This window comes from Bemisia tabaci, chromosome 6 (assembly GCF_918797505.1).
Source record: "Bemisia tabaci chromosome 6, PGI_BMITA_v3".
Classification (NCBI taxonomy): domain Eukaryota; kingdom Metazoa; phylum Arthropoda; class Insecta; order Hemiptera; family Aleyrodidae; genus Bemisia; species Bemisia tabaci.
Window position 1 is genome coordinate 50,266,200 of NC_092798.1, and position 19,379 is coordinate 50,285,578.

Sequence of the window (19,379 nt, forward strand, 5' to 3'; positions counted from 1 at the left end):
AATGCAATCCGATTGGTGTCAAGAATAATGTTAGTTTGTTTTAATGTGGAAGTTTTATAAGAAAAAAAAAGTAGTAAAAAATGAAAAGGCCATTTATATGCTCCTTAAAATTTCTTAAAAAAAAATTACACACGCTAAATTTCAAATAACTCCCTTAAATGTGACTTAGGTGATCAGAGCAAAACTTTGGCGATTGCTAAAAATGCGACTTTTATCAATCTTACTCTTCATGGATAAATTAAGTGGACATACCTTGCTGGAACTGACTTTCCACTTCGTAGTACTGGCGCAGAAGTTCATGAACTGCAGACTTCATGCGACCTCGGATGCCATTTCTATACCTTTGAACTAGCTGAACAATACCCTGAGTTGTGAGGAAGAAGCCGTCACGGTCTGACCGTTTCTGGAGGGTTGCAGCGTGGCTGTTCAGGGAAAGATCAGGGGGTTAGTTGAGTCAGTTGAAAATATAATGTTGCTACGAAAGTCATCAAAATTTTAACCATTAGCTATTAAAATTAGAATTGAATTGCTGCAATTTTATTTTTATTCCTTCACATAAAACACAGAACAGGGCATGAATTCAGTAAACAGACAGAAAAATAATGATTTTAATCTAATTGAATATTTTTCCCTGAAGGGTTTTTTGCAGAAATTGAGTAATGTTCCACCTCAACTATAGGTCACTGATAATTTACCGTCAGCATCTTCGTTTGAAGATCATTGGAACTCGAATTCACGGCGAATGAAAAAAAGACAAAATATATGAGATAAAAGTCTTTCCTCTTTGTGCTTTGTTTGAATGAAAGTGGCTTTTAAAGCTATACCGATTATTTCTAAACCAGGCGAAAACTAAAAAGTAGAGAAAGCAAAGATTATTGTCCGAATACTGACCTGTCAATGACACTGGCGATTTGCTGACTTGGAAATTGAGCAAGGACAGACGTAATATTTCTTTCGTAAAGGGTCATCAATTTACGGATTTTCTTCTCTACAGAGATCGGAATTCGACCAGAGATTGAGGATATAACTTCCTGGAATACAAAAGAGAGAGAAATTAGAAAAATAATGCACATTTTTGACAGTGACATGTTATCACCACTAGGAGTGCTTCAAAGACAATCAACTATGTGTCACTGGAATCTTAAAAGGATTAATTTTCTGCGGAGCTAAACTTAAGTATTAGAGAGTTAGGATATTACTTCAGACATTTTAAAGAAACATGACACACAGTTTTTAAAAATCCACTTATGTGATTTGCAAATTTTACAATTTAATTAAAGGCTACTAAATGATTTTGCCCAAATTGAAAGTATGACTGATAAGCCATCGAGTGCAAAATCGATAACCTGTGAAAAAGTTTGGATGAATCAGAAATGATAACATTTCTCCGTAAAAGAGGACTCAAAAACTAATCAGAGCAAGAGTTGTAAGTTTGTTCATTTTGTAACACAGAAAAAGATTTCATGCTTCTGATTAAAAGAAATCACATCATTTAAGTGTCAGCCTCACTGATGTAGTCACTGAACAATCCTGTTTGTTTCCTTTCCGCAACTCTGATTCAGCCACACCAGAATATTGGCTAAAATACAAAACAGAGAAACCGAAATGTTTCCGGAATAAAATGCATACCTGAAGTTCAAGAAGAGGTAAACTGGGATCCCTCAAGGAACTCATGAACTTTTCAATTACTTCACGGAGACGAACTAAATGGTATGGATCTGGCAGACAGTAACCTAAAATTCACAAAAACAATAGCATAAGATTTATTTTCTATTCATGGGCAGGGACACAGGGATAATACAATAAATTTTGCATTCAAATGGTTACACAATACGGACAAACACTGCCTAACCCATGTTTCTTTTGCCCATTCACTTAATTTGCTAGTTTGCGAGCATTATTATATTCATGGATTGATGTTCACAAAAATTTACGGTTTTAGTTTCATTCAAATTCTGAAAAACAGACTAATCCATTAACCTGACAGGCAGAACGCAAAAGGATCTTTCAGTCGCAGCTAATGAAAATCTCAGAATTGCTAAAACAGTTCAGTCACTCATAAATTTAAGCGAGTGAAATTTCTCAAAAGATATCGATTTTGCAACAAGTTACTTTACAGCGAATTCCATTTTTTTGTGACGGCTTGCATACAAATTTCTTTCAATGAGTCAAACTTAATAATTATGATAAGAGACTCAAGATTAAGAATTGAGTAACTGTAAACTTGAATTACCAAGTCATTTCGAACAGATTAAATAGAATTACCAGCTAAAATGTTGTCCAACATCTGTCTGTAATGGTTGTGAGCATGGTTAAGCTTCTCTCCAACAGTTGGGGTGGATACGTCTAATTCAGGGAACTGGCCTTTGTAGTCAAGGGCCTTGGTGACAAGAGATGGGTCGTCTAACTCCAAGGTTGCAATCAACGATCCAGCATCCAATACTGCACCGGGACGTTTGGCGAAAGTTACATTTCCGTTTTCACTGGCAGTCAAAGTCATGACCATTTTCATGACCTGAAAAAAATATTAGAATATTCGTTAAGCACAATTTGCACAGTTTGTTAAGTACAATTCGTAAAATTGCAAGCTCAAAAAAAAATCAACCTCACAAATGACATAGAATACCAATGTCAGGATGCTGTTAATACTTTTTAAACCGTTAACAACTTATCTTCTCATCAATAATGATCAGATTTTTATTTACAAAATTACAATTTTGCGATCCTTTAGGTAGCAAATGACACATCGCACACTCTTGAGATATCAAATATGGTAACAGAGCAAACGAGAACTTAAAAGGACAGTAAAGAAGAATATTTTATTATGTTGTAAGATATCAGAAGAGTAACAAGTAACGCAGAAAGCCTGAGGCAGGAAGCATATAAGAGGGTTAAACTAGAGGGCCTAGCCCCCTTGTTTAATTATACTTAGTTCTATAACAGCGATGCTAAACGGTCGAGTAGATGTAAAAATTTTTCATTGGGCTGATAAAACTCTACAGTAACCGTCAATGCCAATGAGTGAACCAGTATGACAGCAGAAGTAGATGTATAATTAATATTTTTTGTTGTAGTGCGCAATAACTTTGTATGAAGTACATTGCAGTTATAGAGATATTAGACTCATTTTCGCCTTCTAATTGAGGAATTTGTTTGGAAAATATTAGTAGCAAAAATATGTGCAAAATCAGCTACATAAGATGACCAACAAAGTAAAATAATACTACAGAAAAAATAATTTATAGCAATTTGAATGGCCATACCTCAATTTCAGCGTAGGCTTGGCCTTTGGAAACATGTCCACCATCTTCAATGAGGAAACTTAGCAGTTTACCCGCTGATGGAGAACGGAGAAGTGACGGATCGTTCTCTTTCTCAAAGACACAAGTTTGATTACCAATAACAATACGGTATCGATCCACTTCTTCACGCATATAGGTTGTAAAACTGGAACTATCAACGGACAACAGAATACCTGGTGGAAGGGAAAAGAAATAACGACGTTAAACTTTGGTATGGGAACCTACAACCAACACACCTACATTACCACACAAAACAGCTTCGTATATAATATTTAAATTAAAATAATTGAATAAAATTCCTCTTTCAGAGGGAATTCATAGGTTGCATTTTTTGAAGTTTAATGAAAATACTCAATTGATGGGGCTCTACACAGCTTTGCAAGATTCATCCAAAGGTTACAGATTTGTTTTAAAAGAGAAGTGAGTAAGTATAAAACATCCAGAAAAGTGCGACAACTCATGAATGAATCAATTCAATCATCCCTTAGATCAAACTTCTGTTCCACCAGAATTTGACTTCCTTATTTGGAACCCTGTGTTTCACATGCATTTTGACCGTAACTTTAAGAAAGATAGACATAGGAAGCTGTGGTAAACTGCTTGGACCATTGAATTTCCCGTTTCATACTATGATTGATCAGTCCAAATAATTGAAGAAAAGATGACCTAAGACTAAAAGACTCACCTCCGTCTGACAACCTGTGGAGCTCAATCTCTTTAAAAGATCCATTCATGACTAGGAAGTAGGAGTTGGGACCAGATTTTGTGGCGTGAACCTTGTACTTCAAGCCATCGTTAATCAACTCCACTTGAACATTGTGATCCAAAGTATTTGAGCCCTGAATTTGTCCTCTGCAAGAAAAAAAAAAACAAAATAAAATGGAATCTTACGCTCCTGCGGTAGAAAGATCTTGTTCATGTTGAGATCAGTTGGATGAATCAAGAGAAAAATAAATCCAACAGGTAAAAAAGAGTTGTAATAAAGACACCACTTTCATCTATAAAAAGAGAAAAGTTGTTAATAAAAAATGATCGCATTTAACGTTGACAGAAAAATAACACCCCCGTCAAAAAAAATAACTTAAAACATTCAACATTTTGTGTGGTTCCTATTTTATCAGAACATTCCAAAGAGCAGAAAATAGCAAATAGGTCCCCTTTTTCACCGCAATGGTGGTGTGCTCTATTTCCAATTGACGCACCATTAAGAGGTCATAAGATTATTTTTAGACTTCATTTCTGGGAGAAATTTTGGGCTTTAGCAGATAATTCAGTCAATTCATACTTATTGTCTAATGATTGAAACAAGAATATTACCTTTCTAAGGACGTCTGGAAGTTCTGGAATGCATCAGTTACCCTTCGATCAGCAATATGAAGTGCACCACACATTACACCTAGAAGGATGTCAGGCTTTTCAGATTGCACTTTCTCTGCGATTAAAACATCGAGCCAGGCCGTGTCAATTGTATTGATCTACATTTAAAGAAAGAAAAAATAGGATGTTTAGAGTAGAGTTACAGTTAATAAAATTCTAAAGAAAATTCTTAAGTCAGAAATTTTTTGAGGTCAATGAATAAAATTGAAAGACATTCTTTTCCTCTGGAAACACAACAAAAAAACTGAATTGATAAATGGACAATTATTTTCAGAGGAGTGTGAACCCGTAAAAATATTTCATGGTTCATAACCGTGGTTTTGGAAGTTTACAAAGGAAAGCCTTATCATGCATCTTCTGGAAAATTTTTATCTTGTAGCAGCTATAAGCAGCTCATTGTCCTGCGTCCACAAATATCACTTAATAAAATAATTTTCAAGCAAATGTAACAGGTTTGAGGTTTCGGAACTAATGGGTGGACTGTATAAATAGCAGCTAAATAAATACACAAATAGACTTTATTGAATAGTCAAGCTCTGTACCTGGAAGCTCTCTGTTTCTAATAAAGTAATGAGGTATTCAACAGTAGTACGGAAATCACCCCGAATTGAAAGCTCTTTGAGAGCGATGACCAGGTTTCTGGAAAAGAAAAGGAAAAAAGTTATCTTTTAGTGACAAAACTAGAGAATAAAAATTAAAAGAGAATTTTTCTTCATTAAAATATTACATGTTAATTACTTAATTAGCAACATCAGATAATTTTTTTACGAATAGTCTTTTTAGTCTATCATCATGCATTCACATGCAAACTTTTGCATACTTCTGAAAGTGGCGTAAACTTTTTATAGAATCGGTTATTCATAATTAGGTATCATCAACAGAGTATGTTGATATTAACGTTATGTTGATATAGTACATTCAATATTAACCGAGATAACGCCCTTTGAAAAGTCGGATTTTTGACGTCATCCACCACAGTAGGGACAACCTCCGTTTCTTCCTCTTTTGTTCGGTCAGTGATGCAAAGAGTGCAACGCAAAACTTCAACGACATTATACATAAACAAACTGTGGTGAACTGACTGACCGCCTAATCTCTCCGCGTCGAGTGCATTATCTCTCAGTAAGAAGATCCTCGAAGCGCAAATTCGTCTGTTCCTTGAGTTAGTTAATGTTGAGTGTCGTTAAAGTTTCGCATTGTGTCGTCTACAATACAGATTGAACAAAAGAGAAAGAAACCAAAGGTATCACTACCAAGGTGGATGATGTCAAAAACCCGACTTTTCAAAAGACTACATTTTGGATAAAATTGAACGTAGAAAGTTGCGGTTTGGACGAATCTTATTATTTTCATCTGAACTACAAGAATCAAGCATCAAAACACTATTCTGTGACCAGCTCAACTGATCCAATAAGGTTCACATACCATCTTCTGACTGGAATACATCAATTTGTGCGTTTTATCGATCACATTACATATTTAGCTTTTAAAATCATGAAAGAAATGGTAATACTGCTTTAAAAGAAACTCACTCTCTGGCCTGTTCTCTGTTTTCTCCCCAAGAGAAACAGTGACCAAACTGAGAATCAGCAAATTCATGGAGACCTCCAGATGCAGCAACACTGAAGTAACCCCACACGTTCTTGGAGGAACGGAAGTTCAATTCCTGTACAGTACCAGAACTTGGTTTGAAACCTGCAACAAAAAAGCTTCATGGTAGAATTTACGAAATTCCAACACAAACATACAGAAAGCACATTATTTATTAGAGCAAGACCTGAGCAATAAACAGAGCTAGGCTAAGCCCATCAATTTAAAAAACAAAACTTTTAACTTTTAACTCAGCCGATGAAAGATGAATATTTACACAACAGCACTAAACATGACATTGGCTCTTCAGCTGATTCCAGAATGACTTCGATTGACCAAACCAGCCTGTTCAGAGAATTTTCAGTTGAAAATCTTTTAGTTTAAATGAAAGAACGTAAAAAAAACCATAGCATAATGAGAAACCCTGTGAACTTTTACAATCCTACATCCTTCCATATATTCTTTGGTGTTTGGCACTAACCTTTCATTCATTTTGATCGTGCTATGAGTTTTAATTCAAATAAAAACCTAGGTGTCAAAATCTTTCAGTTCAACAAAAAATCAATGAAATCTTCTCCGTAGATTGCTCAAAATGGGCATTATAACGCCAACTCTTGGGAAAGTAAGGGAGGAGGGGATGGATTTGGCTTTCAGAGCGTCTCATGCAAAAGAGGGTAAAAAGTTTACAAGTGTGACAATTTTGAAGGCATCAGGACGTCGAGCTTTTACCGTAATCATTCATCATCAAAATGGTAGAACTTCAGAAATAAGCGTTAAACCGTGACCCTTAGCAATCTTATTCATAAAGATTATTACAGCATAGACAGTTAATTTTTAAATGAAATGAGAAGAAACACGGGATACAGGCTGTAAATAAAAGTAATTTGGATGGGACATTTCGGGGTTCACATTCCCTTTTTCAACTGCCGAAAAAAAACAAAAAACAAAAGTTAAAATTTACACATAAATGAACCGCCACTTAACAGCGAGGCAAGACTTCTTGCCTTTCTCAGTCTTGCCTTGTTGTCAAGCGGCGGCTCATTTATGTGTAAATTTTAACTTTTGTTTTTTGTTTTTTTTCGGCGGTTGAAAAAGGGAATGTGAACCCCGAAACGTCCCGTCCAAATTACTTTCTTTTACAGCCTGTACCCCGTGTTTCTTCTCATTTCATTTACATATTTTGGGCTGATTAAATTGTTACCTATATATGTTAATTTTTAAAAGTAAAATGAAAGAATTACCTTCATCTGGATTTTCACTGGTAATTCGGGCAGCAATGACGTGACCCCATGGTTGAGGTTTGTGTCGTGGCTGGTCGAAATCAATTAGACTATCTCCCCACGGGCTCTCGCCATAGAGTACTCGGATATCCTTGATGCAATGCAACTGCAAACCCATGGCAACTTGGAGCTGAGCCGCTGGCAAATTGACGTCTGCGACCATCTCTGTACATGGATGCTCTACTTGAAGCCTAGGGTTCAATTCTAAGAAGTAGTACTGGCCTTCGCTAGGATCATACAAATATTCTACTGTACCAGCACTCACGTACCCGACCATCTTGGCCAGTCTCACAGCAGCCTGCAAAAGGAAAGTAATTTTTAGAGACTCAATTTCATTGAGAACTACCCGCAGGAAAAGAGACCTTACGGCCTGATGGCAGATTTTTTGGGCAAGCAGTTTCAGCGAAGTTGGATTGAATGTTTTCTTTTTGACATTTTAAGCAATTTCCTTTTACTTGAGATAAAATTTGCCTTGTAAGAAAAAAATTGTTAGTTAAATAACAAACATGCTCATCTGAAAATTTTAAAATTATTTTTTAGCACAACATCTTTAACATGCTTGCTGATGTAAATGTGATGACTTCAAATAATCATTTTGCGAGAATTTCTGAACTACATGGCAGTAAATGGTTAATAGAACTGTATAAAACCATATTGGTTGGTATTTTTTCTTGGTGGAGCTACCATACTAGGTATATTGGTTTGCAACACTGCAGACTTCCTATCATAATTTATTTTTTCAAAGGAGAACTATTCAGAGTCAATGTTTTAAAACCTTCGTGATTTTTCTTCTTCCTGAAAAGAAAACTCAATGAAAACTTCAAGGAATGATATTGATTTTTTCTCCTTCAAAATGATAAAGTGAGAGCAGAGATTCTTAGTAACCGTAAACGAGATACATGGTCTGGTAATTTCACCATCGACATTGACTTGATTGCTTTGATTGATACAAAGAATTGCTGATATGATCAATGCTTTTTTTCAATGCTAAAGCAGTCCAATTCATTTAAGGGATTTGATACAGTCACAGTGTCACTTAGTATCAATGATAAAATGCACATTCTCATTTCATTATGAAAATCAAGTTTTTCTTCCATAAAGATTAATTGAGGACTTCTCCGGTAAAAGAGCGTAAAACGTAAATCGCAGTTCTGAGAAAAACGCATTTTAAATACTAGAAAACCTATACTAGGTTAAAAGGAACATAAAAGGAAAAGTTTTTTACCTTTTCCATATCTTCGAAGATTTCTGGCTCAGCAATCACAGCAGGTGCTTCTTCAATAATTTTTTGATGACGACGTTGGATTGAGCAATCACGACCAAACAGGGAAATTGCATTTCCATATTGATCAGCTAACAATTGTACCTCTAAATGCCTAGCACAACGTGCTAACTTCATAATAAAAATGGGAGAACCAGGAACTTCAGATTGTACCTAAAATAATTCAAAACATTATTAGAGCACAAAATCGAGACATTTCTACATTTGATCTGATCCTCTCTCTCCATTAAATAGAACTCGACATGTTACTTTATATTAATCAAACGAAAACATGATCTTTTTACTTTCTAAAAAAATACTAAGAATTAAAAGAGTAAAGTAAGAGTGTTGGGTACGTAAGTGTGCAAGTCATAGGAGCTGAAAATTTGAATATATAAAAATATTTCCACACAATATTACAAAGTCTGAATTTTTATCTGACTGAGGAATGGGCGGAATTGAAGAGCAATGCTTCAAAAATTGTGTAAAATTGAACTTTTCATCTAACTTGTCTTATTTATCAATGTTCCACATACACATGTTCTTCTATCCTCAAAAAATGTACCACAAATCAGGGAATAGCATCAAACACAGCTCATGGCTCTTTCTAAGAAAGGAAGGTATTTTACCAAAAAGGAGTATTTGGTTCCCACCCCTTCTGAACAACTGAGGGTAGAGCCATCGCTGAACATGGCAAAAGACTCGACCCACACTTTTCCTCTCTTTTCTTGTCCACAGTATTAGCACATACTCAATTCCTCTGGAGACAAATTAATGTTAAGGTGATTTGTCAAGCTCAAATGACGTGGTCGAACTGGCATGCGATATATCGCATCGATTAGGTCAAAAATCTCAGTGATTTTGAATTTTTAGCAAAAAAAAGGACAATAGCCCCTGCGCATGAGCCTAAAGATTCATTCTAAACCCAAAAATCGACAAAATTCCGAGAAATGAAAGCAGAATAGTGTTTGGAAAAAAACCTCGCATTCCATACAGAAATCGATGGCTTAATCGAATGCGAGGTTTTATTCCAAACACTATTCTGCTTTCATTTCTCGGAATTTTGTTGATTTTTGGGTTTAGAATGAATCTTTAGGCTCATGCGCAGGGGCTATCGTCCTTTTTTTTCGCTAAAAATTCAAAATCGACCGAGATTTTTTACCTAATCAATGCGATATATCGCATGCCAGTTCAACCACGTCACTTGATCTTGACGATTCACCTTAAGAATGGACCACTAGACTAGGTACGAATTTCAGCATTCTGATACACGTTTCTTTACCAAAATTTCACGTAAAACACGATGCGCACAACGAATATTACCGAAATCAACTCCTTCCGAAGATATTAATGATTCTTGGTGCGTGAATTCAAACCACCCGCTCATGAAAACTCAATGCTCTACGTGATTCACATCGCTCGTAAACGTTATCATGAACGTCTCTGCGATGAAAAAATCTGGCAACCTCAATCTTGACACTTTGGCTCAGCTATAGCAAATTACTTATAGTTTGAAAAACACATGGTGGGAAATGAACATTGCTCGATTGAGAAGATTGCTGAAACCGTTGTAGTGCGCGATTTGACTTACGTAGAGCTTTGAGTTTCTTGTGAGCGGGCAGTTCAAATTCCTCGTAACCAATGTGAAATAAAAATGTTAATAGCTTCGTTAGGAGTTGGTTTCAGTAATTTTCGTTGCGCGAATCGTGTTCTACGTGAAATTCTGGTTAAGATACATGTATCAGAATGCTTAAATTCGTACCTTGTCTAGTGGTCCATTACGTAAGCCACCCATTGATGTCTGATTATGAGTGTTTTTATTAATGAAGTGTCACTGATCTGTGTCGCTCATTTTTCCTTCTCAAAAATCTTTTGGGACCAGTGGTTCGATGAAAATGTGAAAATTGCCAAATCAAATGTAACCCAAGAAACGTAGATGAATATAGTAAGCGGAAAAAAAGATTAAGAGATAGAGAAGCCACAAAATTTACCTGTCTGAATAAATTGGGGAATTCTTCGGAGGACTCCACCTTACGGATACCTTTACCTCCACCACCTTCACTGGCTTTGATCATGACTGGAAAACCAATTTTTTGAGCGGATCTTAGACCTTCCTCCACGGATGACACGCAACCTCTTTTGTACAGCTCAGAGCTAATTTTAATTTTTCGTCCAGAATATTGTGCCGTCAACTCTGAAAGATACAAGCAGATATAAAAAATATAAAGGTACAGAAAATTTAAAAAGACTGGAGCCTATTCCAGATAAGTGTTTGAAAAAGCACTGTAAGACCTCCGTACCCCCATAGTATAGGGTTAATCAAACAAATTCTTGTCTGTAAGTTGTTGATACTCCTAGACTGCTCTTTTTCCTAAGCTCTGAAAAATTCTGTGGTTATATCATTCTTCCATCATCACTTCTCCTCGAAGGAGCCTTTTTGATAACTTACCAAAACCTATAGAACGTCTCTACCCATACCATGCAATTCAGGTTTTTATTCACAGATAAAAAAAGCACTTTCATGGACTACAAAGCAGTAATGCCCTTCAGCTCAAGGAAAAATGTCTCTACTTGGCGTTTGTGAGGTAAAAAAAAGAGGGCTTTTACCATGATGATTTTTCTACCCTCGTAGTCTCTTCCTTTTAAAATAGTAAATAGCATTGGAATTTAAGAACACTTTTTCACTAAAATTATTTGAAAGTCTTTTTTTTACCAACTTTCTGACATTTTTTAAATAAAATGTATATCCCTTTGGACTCTTGCATTTTTTTGTTTAAAGAAAATTCATGGATGGGATTTTAAAAAAAATGTGAAGAGCAGCAAATAATTTACCTGATCCTGACCAAGGAAGAGTAGGAATTTCAGCAGTTTGTGCGACAATACTAGATGCAATTTTATCACCAAGAGCCCACATGGCCTTCTCAGGCGGCCCAATAAATGCTATATTATTTTTGTGTAATAATTCAGGTAATTTCGGATTCTCAGAGGCATGTCCCCATCCGGCCCAAACCGCCTAGAATAAACAAAAAAACATCGAATTTAAAATGATTTTTGATTAAGAAATCGTAAAATAACTGCTTGATGGTTGAGCGCTATAATGGTTAGTACAGAATATTCCCACTGGCTGTAAAAATATTTCCTTGTGGATCAGTAGTGCCACAAATGACTAATGGGAATAAGGATTTTTTATCAACTTAATCTGTTCAAAAACCTTTACCTTTCTGACGTATTAAAAATCGTCTATTGCCTGATCAAATTCTCTCAAGACTGATAAATGGAAATAGCATCTAATTGATGAAAGGAAATTCATGAATTCATGAATGATAAATTCTGTGATAAAAGAGGAAAATACTTTTATTCATATCAGTACCCCAGAGCCAAATGGTACCTAACTCCATTTTAGTCTTTTTGAGATATCAGGCGAAAACCCACGGCGGCCAGCGATGTCAGGCGGGTCGGCCCCACTGATTTCAATGGAAATCGCAATTTTTGAAACTCCATATCTCATAACCAACGGACGATATGGCTACCAAATTTTCCACATACACCGAACCGTTAATGGAGATTTCAAAGACGCCACTGACCCGATTTTTCCAAAAATGTAAGCTAGGCACCTTCTGGCTATGGGGTACCGATATGATTCCAGCTACTTGTTAAATCCTTGGAATGTGGTAGTATGATGGTCAGAAAAATTAACATTTATCCTGAATAAATATGTTCATTTTTCTTCTTCCATCTGCAGTGGGCACAAAAATTAACAGCTCTCTCAAATTCGGTTGAATTCAGTACAAATTTTGAATGCTTACCTGGACTTGGGTACGTAACGCAATGTCGACGATGAGCTCAACATTGGCATAGTTGTTATTGTTGGTTCCTCCTGGCACCGGGACGTAGTGATCAGCCATTTTGATGTATTCAGCGTTTGCTGTTGAGTTAAGCCAAAATTATTTATGATTCTTACAGATGTAAAATAAATATACTTAAATTATAGATTACTGCAGGTATAGATGAAGTGAGTGCATTTTAAAGGTTCTGATTAAATGAGTTCCTATAGAGGCTACTTGAAAAATAATTATGACCATCTACGGGATATGGGAGTTTGGATAGTCACAGTCAATGGGAAATTTCGAGATTGAACAGGTGTATACTGAAAGGTAGTTTTCCTTTCCCAATTTTTTATTTTTCTTTTTATTTAAGTAAGTTTCTTCAATTTTTGTATGGTTTCATGATTCAATATTTAACTTTGCATCTTTGTTATTCAAACTAACCAACTGATTTTGTAAAAAAAAAAGTTTCTGCTTTACTTTTGTGCAAGGAGAATGGAGGGAAAAAATTAATTCTCTCAATTTTTCGATTAAAACCTGTTGACTAACTCAAGTAGTAAAGCCACAAGGGATCTATAGAGGACACTGATAGCTGATAATTTTAAATAGAAACAATTTTAGGGTGAGTTTAGAAAACTTTATCTTATCATTCATTCTATGAGCTTTTTGACCCCTAAAATTGTTCAATCTAGGCCAATGTCCACAATTTTTCAGCTATCAGCAGGTAATAATCTCTGGATGAGACTACTGTTTTAAATTTTTCAAGTATAACCTAAGTTTTTTCTTCCACATGGCACTCATTGAAGATTGGATTGTGTAGCAGCCAGAAGATAGCCTCTATTACTCTCAGGCAAAATTAAAATATAAATAAGGGCATACCTTTAAGATCCTCAGGAGTGACCATGACCACAAATCGTACGGCTCTTTCATTCTTAAACATTTCATAGGACCATCTACGGATTGAACGCATACATTTGACCGCAGCGATTCCATTGTTAGCGATTAAAACCTGAATAAGTCAAGACAAAAAGAGTGTAGCATTCCATTTCATCGTTTCTTGTTTATTTTATTATTCATTATTATTTATTTAAATTGTGAAAAGTAGAAAATGGAAGAGTGTCCAAGGGTAATGTCTCCTTGGAAAATAATATTGCACCGGATCCTGCGAGTTTCATTCCATTTTAGGTACTTGAAGTACAAAGTATTGGTTGAAGGTGTGACAAATGCTGGGAAATCATCATTCCTGTGCTGTGGCCAGAGAAGAAGCTTACTCCAAGCAAAAAAGAGGAACCGGTTCAAACAGCATATCGACGGTGTAAGTCGGCAATCACATAACTTGGTTTGCGATGTCGCAGACTTCCTGTCATACTTTATTTTTTAAACGGAAAACTACTAAACGGAAATTCTTTAAAACTGCCGTGATTTTTCTTCTCGTTGCGAAGAAAATTCTGCAAAAACTTCAAGGTATGATGTCAATTTTTTCTCCTTTAAAAAAAAACATAGAGGCGGAGATTTTCAGACACTGCAAACGAGTTATGTGATTGCCGACTTACACCGTCGATAAAATCTTTCAGTAGTTGGCTCGAGACTTCTTTGAAATTTTGCTCTAGTTCACCAGTACTAGGGTTAGAATTTGAAAAACAAGAACACTGGTAGATGTGCCTTCAACAGACTAGCCTCTGCCTTCCTTCAGACTGGTCAAAAATTTTTAAAATAAAAAATTTAAAATAAAAACGCCTTAATTTTAATATCTATTCGAATAAATTACCTTGTTAATAACACGAGTGCCTTTGAATCTTTTTACAAATTCTTCAGGTGTACCGACAGTAAAGTCTTTGTCCAATAGTCTTTGATGAATAACAGTGCCTTGAGACATAGAAGGCCTGAAACAGAAAAATTCAACCATATTTATCTTCTGTTGGTTACAAGAAAATTGAGAAAGCAGAAGGGAAAATGTTAAAAATTCATAAAGCTTTCCATTATGATATAGACATAGGAATCTATTCTTGGGTCAAACACAAGACATTGAGAACACAAAAAAACATGAGAGTCCCGATTACGATAAGTGAGTTGCTACGCACGCAAGTTTAAGAGATGACAAATGAGAATCCATTCCAAGTGTTTAAGGCAAAGTGAAGAGCTTGCCAAGGGGTTAAAAAATATGAAGGTACGAAGAAAAGTGAGTACCTATGCAATTTAAATGTTGTATTTTTTCTTACAGAATCAAGATGCTTCAATTTAAAATTAACTGCCGAAATTAATTTTGGCTGAGAGTAACGCAGATAAAGGAGCGAATTATACTTTAAAATAGGTAATTGTAAGTAATTATCTTCGAGTTCCAACAGAGCTGGTTTCAGATGAAGTGTACTCAGCGGAACAACTGGAAACCCGATACTTTCAACAGTTTCGTACAAATTTCCATACGACACAAGGTCATTTTATTACTTAAAATGACACTTCTTACTACCAACGCGATGGCCAAAGTACGAAACCGCGTATCTTCGTTTGCAACGTTGCAGATTCCTTTCACAGATTAATTTTTCTGAGGAAGACCAGTCGATGTAATTTCTTTAAAATTTCTTCAATTTTATTTCATCTTTTAACAGAGTATATTCTGAATAAATGTCAAGCTGTAAAGTTGGCCTGTTTCTCTACGAAAAAATAAAATGGAAGCGAAAATTCTGAACCATGCAAGATACGCGGTTTCGCACTTGCCATCGAACTGATCATCAGTTGGACTGCAATTTGCAATTGGGAACTATAAATTCTAGCCCGGTTAAAAAACAACGTATGTGCCATTAGTTTCCCTATGCACATAAGTGTTTTTCCAGAAGACCCAGCATTTATAGTTCCAAATTGCAAAATGCAGTCCAACTGATCAACAGACTCCTTTTTCTGCCCGATGCCGCGGTGGCCCTTCGATTCAAATAACTACATATTGTAAAAGAAACTCACAGAATGGTTTGCATTAGTCTCAATATAATAAAAATCGATTGCACAATTCTGGCAACGTTGAAATGCACTTGTACCATTTGATCTTCGAGCTTATAAAAATCACAGTTTTAGTTGTGTATTCCGGCAAATTTTGGCAACATTTGAACATGGAGCGGCCTGCACTGAACACAATGATGGACCACTGGAGAGGGTAAGAAATAAGGAACTTCAGAACACGCTTCCGTGTCAAAATATCACGACAAACATGTTGAAAATGTTTCGAGATTGTCTAAAATAAACTAACAATCAGAATGGAGAAACGAACCTTTATAATTTACAAAATATCCGGTCAATTTAAACTTCCCGCGCTTATGAAAAAACAAATCAACGTGAATCAAATCAGTCATTAAAAACAAACCGTGTCGCTCAGCGAGTGGTTGGAATGGAATTTCACGAGAACCTACTTGGATCCGCGATGCTTTACAGCTTGTTGGAAAAATTATTAGCACACTAAAAAAAATATTCCATGCCAAAGCGCAAAAGGTAATATTGATTCTTCGCTCGATTTGACTCCAGTAGACTTTGGTTTGTTGGCAAGCGGAAAGTTTGAACCGGCTGTAACACAAAACCGCGTGTTTCTTCGCTTATCAGTTGGATCTGGACATTTTCAATGTACCCACAGAGTTGACCGTGATATTTGGACGAAAGTGGCCTTTATTTCTTACCCTTCCTAGTGAACTATTCCACGAAACCGCGCAAAAAACTAAACGCTTATCCTCAGAAAGAAAAACACTAAGTACCCGTAATCACTACCGTTGCAGAACTTGAAAGACAGGAGGGGTTCGGAATACACTGAGACCGAAGAAAAGTTGAAAAGCGATCCACCGCGAGAGACCGTTTACGATTGAAGGCCAACAGCCGATATTCTGATGGCACATCTTCATTCTGTGCGTCGCGCCGCCCTCTCGGGCAAAAATCACGTAACTGCCCGTGAGGACCCCGCGAGTATGTGCTGTTTTAGCCCGGCTCCAGTGTGCATCGGCCGATCATACGCGGATATGTGACGCGGGATTCCCGCGCCAGATGAATCTCGACGCCCCGAAATTTATGAAAAATTCATGCGCCGCGAATTCGTGCGGAGGATTTCGAATTTCGAATAAATTCCCCCGTGCATCTGCGAATTTCCCGTTGGGAGCGCATCCTCCGATTTGTCGAGTGAGGTGACGAGAAAAAATTCCAGATTACTCAATCGGGCGGTAAAAGCCCAATCGGCGTAAACGCCGAAATTTCGAGGTCGCGGTGGCTGAGATTCGGTGGGGGTGGGTGGGGGGGGAGGGGGTACAAAAACTCGCGGTTGCGATTGGACGCGCATGAAAATGGGAAGACCCCGAGAACGGTGTTTTCACCGGGGAAAGTCGGCAAAATCATTTTTTTTTCCTTTTTTCTTTTTAAATATTTTAAATATTAGGTTGCAAAACTGCGGTAAAAACTACGTGTTTTTCGAATAACCGCGGTAAAAATCATCCGCTTTCGAATAACCGCGGTAAAAATCATCCGCTTTTCGAATAACCGCGGTAAAATCATCCGCTTTGCGCAAAATCGCGGCGATTCCTACGTACAGTCACAAAACAGGTCATTTGTTGAATTTTTTTCGGAAAAAGGGGATTTTCAAATGGGAAGGCTAAGAACTTTCTGCATCCGGGAAGGGGGGAGGGGAGAGACGACGACTTGTACGCGAATTGGATCGGCTCTAGTTGATTGCTGAAAAATCGAGCGAGAAAATTATATTCCTTTATATGAAAGTGTTCGAGGACCTGAGATCACAGGTTTTTTATAACATATTTTTTGCTGATACGGAAATCGGAGAAAAATTGACTTTCAAGTGCCTTGTGATGTCATGAGGCATTTCCCATTGAAACGCATGCATATTTTAGCAGATCATATCATTCTGTTATAACTTTTCCTATAATTGTTGAATTCAGAGATGAGGATATATTCGTATTAAACTTACTCGAGTTCTCATTTATTGTTCAATGAGATTCATAAAATTTTAGACGCTTGCGAACTCTCTATTGCTTCCATTTGTTGTTCAATATGAACCTTTCATTTTAATGCTTTAGAGCAGAGAACGAAACAACACTAGCTGGAGTACATGCTGAGAATACAGTCGTGCTAAGAAAGAACGCCGTATGAACATTCGAATGTTGCCAAATTTACTCTCAGAAAATACTTATTTTTAAGAAAAGTTATGAATATTTTTCATTGAAATTTTCAGATACTTTGGATCAATTTACGAATAAAATTCCCTAAGAATTTGGAGAAAAAATACTCACAAGATTCCCTGAAAATTCGTGATTCTTCAAAAGGAAGTTTGGCAACGTCTCGAGGCTCATACGTCGTTTTTCCTTAGGACGGCAGAATAAGAGCAAGGATACGGTGCTGGAACCGAAGTTCCATTGAAGAAAATCGATGAGGAAAACTGCAATTAACCGCGATGAATAAATATATTCACGAACCTGCACTCTCCATTTATTTTAATAACAGTCGTTCCTTTGAGTGCGGGGTCACGCTAATGAGGGAAGTATTAGAATTGCGAGAATAGCATTTAATTTCCGACGTGGCTCTAATCGCGCCGGCAAGATTGAGACATGGTTCGTAAAATTACCGGATTTCCGACCGCTAAAGTATTGCGGGAAGTTTATACATGAAAATTCGGAAACAATGCATGGACAGGGGTGAAAGAATCAAATAATTCGGCATTCTAGCCTGGGCTATTTTATGTTGAATAGTGGACATTTTTTTAACGCTGCAGGGTGTCTAGAAGTCCGGAAGTAGTATTGATTTTTTAAAGGCGGTCCGCAATTTTAAATTCCGCAAAAAGGTCCGGAATTTTTTAAATTTTTTGTCATTTTTGTCGCAATTTAAATTTTTTGTCATTTTAGTCACAATTTCAAATTTTTGAAATTTTTCTAATTTCATCAAATGGAGGTACTGAAAAAGTAGGGAATTTTTCTGTTGGAGGGGGTACTGAAAAAGTACTGATAGAACGCTGGAACTAATTGTAAGCGTTACCAGATATGCTTTCGGAGGTCTTAGAGCTTATATATGTGATAGTAAATATGTTTCTGCCACGAGTGTGATGGTTTTCTTGTTAAACTTGCTTCGTTATCAAAAAAAAAAAAAACAGAAAATTATCTTGCGAGACGCGCGGATAACTGAGGTCCTACTGTACGCAATTTATGACGGACCCGAACCGCGGATAAGTGAGGTCCAACTGTACGCAGAATTTATGACGGACGCGTGTACAGCAGACCCTCGCCTCGCGGAAAGTCGGTCAGTATAATTTCGCGCCAGGGTGCGACCTTGGTATAAAAACTGCGAATAATCTGCCAAAAAATTATGTAAATGGCGCTGAATCTTCGTAGGAACGCACGAAACTCGCGGATAGCCCGGCAGACGTCTCGTCTCTTTCCGTCACATCCTCACTCGCCGTAAGAAAAGCATAACTTGATTATCACGTGAGCCCTGGGAAGCGAGGAGTTATATGGACTACAGGGCTTTTTTCAAATCCCACTTGAGCTTTTTCGATTGGATCCGTCGAAAAAATTCGTGAAACCCGGCAGGCACCTGCGCCTCGGGTCAAGTTCAACCTTTGAGGATTCGGACCAAAATTCAAAACCGAAACTCCATGAATTTTAACCTTCGAGAAGTCGTTAAAATCGAATCGAATTATGCATTCCTCAACGGCGGAAAAGTTTCCCATGAAGAGATGGACTGCATTTTGCAAAAAGGAACCAGTCTATCCGGCTCG

General features: G+C 36.9%; 1 protein-coding gene across 1 annotated transcript in view; it reads right to left on the reverse strand.

The window, feature by feature from the left end:
• The window catches only part of ACC (acetyl-CoA carboxylase), a 90,171-nt gene that overhangs the window by 16,788 nt on the left and 54,004 nt on the right, over positions 1 to 19,379 (reverse strand). The window contains 16 exon segments of the mRNA XM_072301855.1: positions 253 to 422; positions 892 to 1,031; positions 1,630 to 1,733; positions 2,266 to 2,515; positions 3,264 to 3,475; positions 3,988 to 4,154; positions 4,620 to 4,777; positions 5,222 to 5,318; positions 6,212 to 6,374; positions 7,511 to 7,847; positions 8,775 to 8,984; positions 10,802 to 11,004; positions 11,643 to 11,823; positions 12,617 to 12,735; positions 13,514 to 13,643; positions 14,403 to 14,517. Coding sequence (XP_072157956.1) covers positions 253 to 422; positions 892 to 1,031; positions 1,630 to 1,733; positions 2,266 to 2,515; positions 3,264 to 3,475; positions 3,988 to 4,154; positions 4,620 to 4,777; positions 5,222 to 5,318; positions 6,212 to 6,374; positions 7,511 to 7,847; positions 8,775 to 8,984; positions 10,802 to 11,004; positions 11,643 to 11,823; positions 12,617 to 12,735; positions 13,514 to 13,643; positions 14,403 to 14,517 — 2,756 coding nt within the window.